Genomic DNA, 7,335 nt, shown 5'->3' with positions numbered 1-7,335 from the left:
GGCTTGGCAACTGCATCAGACAATTCCCACAGGATTCTGGGATTCATCTCGTTTCGTTCAATTCTTATGGACATTTGTTCGATTCTTATGGACATTCAGGTTCTGCAGGTAGTCCCAAGCCCAATATTCTTTTACAGTGGGAGGGACTTTGCTCCCCCAATCCTGCCTTGCAAGGTGTGAGAAGAGAGATTTGTCAGTGGGGACTGAGGCAAAACAACTGGACCTCAGCCTTCTCTTAGTCTGTTATTACCAGTTTCCCAGCTGTGTTCATCAGAGAAGTACACTTTCTTTGACCTGTCTTTTTTGGCTGAAATACCTATGGAAGCTCTTCTTACTGTTCTTACCCTTGCCAAGTTCAGCTCCAGCCAAGCCTTGTCCTTTCTGACCCCATCCCTACACAACCAGGCAGCATTCCTCTTTCTGTATTCTAATAAAAATCTGGGACAATAGTAGAGTAGTTTATTTTGGAACTTTTGGTCCACTAGTCCAAATATACCAGCTAAGCAGATAAAGAGGTCCACATGTACTAGGTAAATAGATAAAAAACTGTGTATATGCCTCAATGGCTAGCTTAGTCCATTCTAAAGGTAATAAAACTAAACTGACAAAAGTTTCAGTTTGTACATTTTTCTTGTCATACAGGGATCAGTTATATGTGGCCAGTTTCAGCACTTATAAAATTGCACAGAATACTGTAATACCTACATCATCATTGTCTGATATACATGAACTGGAGTTGAAAAACAGAGGAAAATACTTAATACCTTGTCATGTTCTATCTGTTTCACCTTTTTTGTTTTTTTACCACTCATCTATTTCAAGGCAAAATTAAAACAATACAAACCAGAAGTCTGTAAAAATAGCGAGCTTCCTCAGAATGACACAATAAAGATGTTTCTTCCCTGTAATTTAAAGCATATTTGGGATTTTTCTTTTGTTTTTGATAAAATATTCAAATATGCCACAATGAATTTACTTGAAAAGAAAAAAAATTTGAATCTTTCAAGTGTGTTGTGAATTTTTCACAGGAAAACAGATGTGGAATTATCTGGAAAAACAGGGTCAGAACAGCTTGAAGGAAGTCTCCATCCCACTGGCTGCCTAGCAAAACACGAGAGGTGAGGGAGGTGTCCATCAATGCTTCCCCTGGGAGGAAGTGCTAGATTGGAAGAAAGAAACATCATCTCTTGTGATAGCTGGGTGACAGAGGCTTTTCTCCTAGCTTGGGTAGATTTTGAATGCTGTCCCATTCAGTATCACAATGGAACCATCATTTCTCAAATGAAAGGATAGAAAAGACCATCTGTTGCTCAAAGCAAGGAGCAGCAAGATGCTTGCCTGGGAAGTTATGAGAGAGTTTTAATGGTGCTCTGTTTTGTTCAGCTTGTCTTGTAATCAACCTTCAGTTTCCTATCACAAGCAAGTGTCCTGGTGATCAAAGCTCTGAGCTCTTCTAGAGTCTCTTGTCTTTTCCACTGCAGAAACTGTATTAGCTATTCCTTGCTGATAGGGAGGGCGAAACAGAGGGACATCGTTGTAGCCCAATGACTGTAGTGCCTCAGTCTTTCCTTTATGGCTGTAGTTTTTAGGAGAAGCTCTATAATAACTCTGGGAAATCATCCCCATTGAAATCAGCATGTGAATCCCCAGCATAGCATCTTTCATGGAAAGAAAAGTGTAATACAGATCATGTTATGTGTTTAAGTGGAACTCTGAGTGCTTTTTTTGTATGGCATAAAAAAGATACAGCAATATTCTCGTGTGTGTACTGCACTGGTCTTACTGGTCCTGCTGGGGAGCAGTCTGTATTTACTTATCTTTGATATAAATACGAGGGCTTAAAAGCTCTCTGACTAAAGATCTCACAGATGATTACTGCAGACTCACAGTATAGCTCTAAAATAGAAAGCAGCATGTGACTGTTCACTCTGGCTTCCCAGGCTTCCGCTAGCAGCAAACAGCAGCTGCAGATAAAAATAGAATATCGTAAGCAACCAGGATCTGTAGTTAAGTATAGAAGTCACTCTCCATGACAGTAAGGACTCCAGGACAACAATGAAGTCTCTCCGATTCATTAGTGCCGAAGCATTCGTGTCAAATGCAGAGTTTGCCAGGAAGAGTCTTGGTGCTGTTGCCCATGATCTTTTTCCTCTTCTTTTTAAAGCCAGCTATTTACTGGAGCAAGGGGAAGTGATTCACGACTTGGTAGAGAACTGGCCACTTTTTGACTTTAACATGGGAAAACTTTTGGGAGCTACTCTGGACTACCAGGAAGACCTGAGCCATAGAACATGCTCAGTGTGCTTGGAAAGCTGTCTGACAGGGCTGAGAGACTATGTGCTGAATCAGTCTTCTCCCTTCATGAAAAAGTTGAAAGTGGTCGACCTGACGGGTATAAAAGATGTTGAAGTTCAGTTCTGTAAGTGCAAGAAGACAATGGGCAGGTGGGCCAGGACGCAGCTGCTCTCTAAGCTTTGTTCAGAACTGCTGGTTTACCTGCAACAAGCACAGTGCAATCCAGGTACCTTTGAAATCAGTATCAATGTGCTAATTGACTTGTTTGTTACAGAGCGTAACTATGAGCTGGTCGTGCAGGCCCTGTTGAAGAAATGCAGTTGTCCACTGAAAATCTGCTGTGTGGCGTTCAGATCTGACAACCTGACCTTGCAGAAATTCTTCTATATCATAAAGCTCACTGATCCCTCCTTGTTGCGCAAACTGGAAATAGTTCATAATGTTCACTTGGAAATGGAACACTTGGAAATACTCTTCAACAGCATCCACTTCCCTCTATTGATGTCCTTGACCTTGCCAGCACGAACATTTAATGTGCGGAGGTTCACAGCTACAGATGAACAGATGCTTTCTAACATTGGAGAAAAGATGGGTGAAATGACGCAGCTCGCCGAGCTGAGTATGTCATTTTCTATACTCACTGGAAGAATGCAGAAACTTCTCAGGTAATTTGGTCATCCTGCTTTCACTCGCACTGTAAAAAAGAGCACTTTGTGCCATCAGCAAGCTGGGAATTTCTGAGAGTAAGGGAAGTGAGTGTATCTCAGGGTGTGTGTGGGAAGGGGCAGCAGGAAACTGGGAAAGATGATTTGTTGGGGAGAATTGGCAGCCAATGTATACCTGATACACTTTGAAAAGCTGACTGTTTTGATTAGTCTTCCAGAGTCCATCTGGTGAGAATATACTTTCAGCTACCACGTAAGAGAGTGGTACACCCAGACATTTTTTTATTTGAGCTTGTGTACTAATCAGCTTGCATTGGCCTTTGGTGCAAATCCTGAGTCATATTCCAAGTATTTTTTACAGTATATAGTGAATTTTTGTCTGCTAAAGAACAGTAAGTAAATATACTTTTCCACAGATACTGTATTTTAAGGAGGGCACGGGAATAGTAGATTTTGATTTGAGACTTTGATTTCAGTTGCTTGTTGTGTCTCTTTGTCTCAAGACAGGAGAGATCTGATGTTTTTCTGTACTGCAAACTAAGCGGATACATGAATATTCATTATGAATTCCTGTGGAAAATTGGCAATTTGCAAAAAGCTAGCAAACTACCAGCAGTAGTATTCATATTGGAACAGGAAATAAGTTAATTGTAAGCTTTTCAGAGCATCTAGAAATAAAAAAGCAGATAGAAGTTTCATCCAGACAAATCACCTAAAATTCTTCCTGTACAAGAAGCCATTTTATTTAAAATTTGTGAATAGCATACTGCTTATGTTGATTGATGCAATTTAAATGATTTGCAACTTTCTAAGCTTGATCCAGCTGAGCCCTGTGGCGGAAGTCTCACTGAGATGTAGTAAGTATGAAAGTGATCATCTTTCAGATCAGATAATCTCAGTTACACTGCTTCCAACCTTCTTCATCAGAAGGTCTCTTTGCAACTCCAGAACACTACAAAGTGTAAACATCTTGGGCAAATGTAACAGAAAAATGTAACAGAAAAAAACCCAACTAGAAACAAAAGCAGATATCCTGTCAGAATACTGATTGGCTTTAATATTGGAATTAATCCTTCCTTAATGGAAATTATCTAAATCTCTGGAATTATAGCAGCTTTCTACAAGAAGCAGCTACCAATGCTCTTACGATAGTAGTGATCTGCTGTTAGTTCAGCAGGTCACCTGCAGACACTTGACAACATATAAGTGGTTACAAAATAGATATATAGAATATTAACAAACCCCATTAAAATAGCACAGTGGAGTCATGTAAAGAAGGAGATAATTAATGGTACTACTTTCAGGAGGAAAATATACTTTTTATTGTTGTCACATGCTTCTGTTTCTCAAGAAAGGTTAGAAAAAATAATGTGGTAGATGACTGCATTCACAATGTGGCTAGATGCATGAAATTTTGTAAATGTAGCTTTTCAACATTTTGTACCATAACTTTTTTCCTCTTTAATTCTGCAGCCCACTAAAAACTCCACTGAAGATGCTGGATGTTTCTAACTGCTCCTTGAACCATGCTGATATGGCCTATTTAGCCAGTAGCTTCCATGCCAATCACTTGGAAGCCCTGGACCTGAGTGGTCACGATATACCTGAGCTTTACCCATCAACATTCTTTAAGCTCCTCAGCCATTGCTCTTCAGTGCTCAGGAGTCTTACCCTGGAGGACTGTAATATCCAAGACACTCATGTCAACATGTTGATTTTAGGTTTAAGCCCTTGTCAGAAACTACAGGAGTTTAAGTTCATTGGAAACCCACTGTCATCCCAAGCACTTAAACACCTTTTCACATTTCTCTGTGAATTGCCAATGCTGAAAAATGTGGAGTTCCCAGTTCCAAGGGACTGCTACCCTATTGGCATCACCTACCCCATTGATGATGCCAGTCTTTGCAGATTTGATCACCAAAAATATGAAAGGGTAGCAGAGGAGCTTAACCTCATTTTACTCCAGGCGAACAGAGAGGATGTGAAGGCTTCAACACCACTCTTTGGGAGTTACGATGCAGCTGTTCAGGAGACAAACAATGAACTGGGAGCTTACTTGATCAAGTCCTTCAAAGATGCTTTAGAGAAGTTCACTACTTCATTTAACAAAATGAGTTAAAGTTGTAAAACTGTAGTGATGAGATGATCTGCCAAAATCAGAACTTAATTTAGTCTTTTTTAGAACTGCACCTTCAATCATCAGTTGTGAATTTTCTTTAATATATCGGCTGAATTTACTATTGTTTGAATAGCCTCTAATCACCTGAGGCATTGTAACTTATGCTATATCTATTGCATACACCTTACACAAGCTCACAAAAGAAGAGAATGAATAGCTCATTATTTTATACAAATGCACGTTTTCTGAGTAAATCAAATAGGTGTTTAAGCCTGGCTGATTTCTTATGCAGGTTCCCTTAGATTTGTCAGCTGGTCTTGTAGCTCTGCAGAAAAAACAGGGAAGTCCTTTCCCAAGCCCAGCAGGATGTTCCAAAGATTGTGCACATATCCTCATGTGTGGCTCCCTAAATTAATTTTTTTTTTTGCTCATGACCTGAATTCACCAATCTGTGTTTCACGCAGTAGAGGGGGGGGGAAGTGTAACAGCCTCCATGTCCCTGCGTCTCTTTCTTCTGCAGAGGCAAGTGCAATAAACAGAATTTGTCTTATGCATTGTCCTTGGTTGAGGAGTAAAATTTCATACTGAGGAGGCAGCAAACCAAACGGTTGGCTGACAGCAGGGGATCTCACCCCACTTACCCCAAAAATATTAAAGCAGTCTGTGGGGACTCTGCTGATGTCCTTGCAAAGTGTATTTTAGAAAGGCAGACCAGGACAGTGCTGCACAGCCCTGCTTGTCATGTCAGCTGCTCAGTGCCTCAAGCCACTCCCTTACAGGAATCAGCTTCTTGGCTGGTAGAATGTACCCTGCTCCTTTCAGCTGTTTTAAAGAAAGTCTAGGACTGTGGTAATACTGAAAAAAAGACTAGTGTTGAGAAGACATGCAAAAAAAAAAAAAATTTAATCCAATGCCAATTTAAAAAATGTGGAAAAGGGACAAGGCTGGTTGCTGAGTAACTAGAAGTTCATCTGTGTAAAACACTGCCAGCCTTCTGTCAGGACTGTGTGTTCTCTACAGACTTACAACCAGTATCAGGAAAAATCTCATTCAGTTGTCAGGCTTCAGTGCAAGGAAAGCATTAGAGTGACAGAGTAAACAGAATTCCAGACTCCACATACACGGTGTTGGAGCATAGGTAAAGGGGCCAGCTGGATGTCAGGACAGTAAGGGCCACAAGACACACATCTGGGGAGAGCACCATAACGGGGCAGGAAGCCCTGAGTGGTAAATGAGTGCCATAGTCTACTCAGCTTCTTACCTGTAAAACTAGAGACTTGGTTAGCTTCTAGGTAATTAAAAAAAACAAAAAAACCCCCCCTCAGGTTAATGCACAGTATTCTGCCATTAAATACACTTTAACAGTTCATGAAAACTTGATCAAACAGGAATGAAAGTGAATGTTGTAGAAGAGCTGAGGTGTCACTGTAGTACTGAAGATTATTATTAAGATAACCAGGGCAGTTTATTTGAAATAATACAGGACCTTATCATCTGAGGGTAAGGAAAAAACTTTCTTTGTTTAGGCAGTGCTGGTTTGTCAAGATTTCTGTTTATCCACAGTAAGAATATGCAACCAACTTTTAACATAATTTATTAAAAAAACCCAAAACAAAACACAAATGAATGGACCGAGTACTAAGCAGAGCTTACAGGTTCCACAGCATGCATTTAAATGTGTTTTTTTGTTGTTGTTTTTGTTTTTTTTATGTCAACTTATGTTCTAACATGTTTTATTGATTAAACATATGATGGTAAAATTGAATGATCGTGACCTGTTTATGTTTACAGAGCACTTAAAAAACAAAAAGGTAATCTAAGTTGCTAAGCTAAGGAGTTGTGAGTAGGAAATTACAGAATTTGGTTCCACATGACCTTGCTTATATTTGGACAGAATTCCACATGCTCCTTTGTCCTTGCCTCTACCTTTTTTTCCTTCTGACCTTGCCATTCTTTCCATCCCAGACTTGACCCATGACTTCTCAGCCAGATGTAAGTTAACTTGAATTTTGCTATGCCAAATGTCTACTCCTTTGGGATGTGTAGTGGCACTTTTGCTGGGAGAAGACATGGTACTGTAGCTGCAAATGTGTAGTGATTCTTCCCCCCTCCAATCTAACAGGTTGTACCTGGAGGTGAAGGCTGGCCATTTTGGAACATGCTGTGCTGCAACAGCCAGTCCTTGCCTTTTTCAGTACACACAAAATAGACAGCTCTTATTTCAGAGTAATTAGATGCCTTATAAAGTCTGATGTC

The 7,335-nt window shown here is 40.1% G+C and overlaps 1 protein-coding gene across 1 annotated transcript; it reads left to right on the top strand.

Moving 5' to 3' along the window:
* Positions 1 to 2,050: 2,050 nt before the first annotated feature.
* On the top strand, positions 2,051 to 6,844 carry LRRC14B (leucine rich repeat containing 14B). Its single transcript, XM_069007912.1, has 2 exons — positions 2,051 to 2,960; positions 4,434 to 6,844. The coding sequence occupies exons 1-2, from the start codon at positions 2,056 to 2,058 to the stop codon at positions 5,077 to 5,079; spliced, it is 1,551 nt and encodes a 516-aa protein (XP_068864013.1). The 5' UTR covers positions 2,051 to 2,055; the 3' UTR covers positions 5,080 to 6,844.
* Positions 6,845 to 7,335: the final 491 nt, after the last annotated feature.

Source organism: Aphelocoma coerulescens, chromosome 2 (genome assembly GCF_041296385.1).
Source record: "Aphelocoma coerulescens isolate FSJ_1873_10779 chromosome 2, UR_Acoe_1.0, whole genome shotgun sequence".
Taxonomy (NCBI): Eukaryota; Metazoa; Chordata; class Aves; order Passeriformes; family Corvidae; genus Aphelocoma; species Aphelocoma coerulescens.
This window is presented reverse-complemented; position numbering and strand designations above follow the sequence as displayed.

Bases quoted from the DNA above. Each gene is read 5' to 3' on its own strand.
- LRRC14B (XM_069007912.1), top strand. From the start codon at position 2,056: ATGAAGTCTCTCCGATTCATTAGTGCCGAAGCATTCGTGTCAAATGCA. The intron at 2,961-4,433 runs GTAATTTGGTCA...TTAATTCTGCAG, and splicing joins AGAATGCAGAAACTTCTCAG to CCCACTAAAAACTCCACTGA.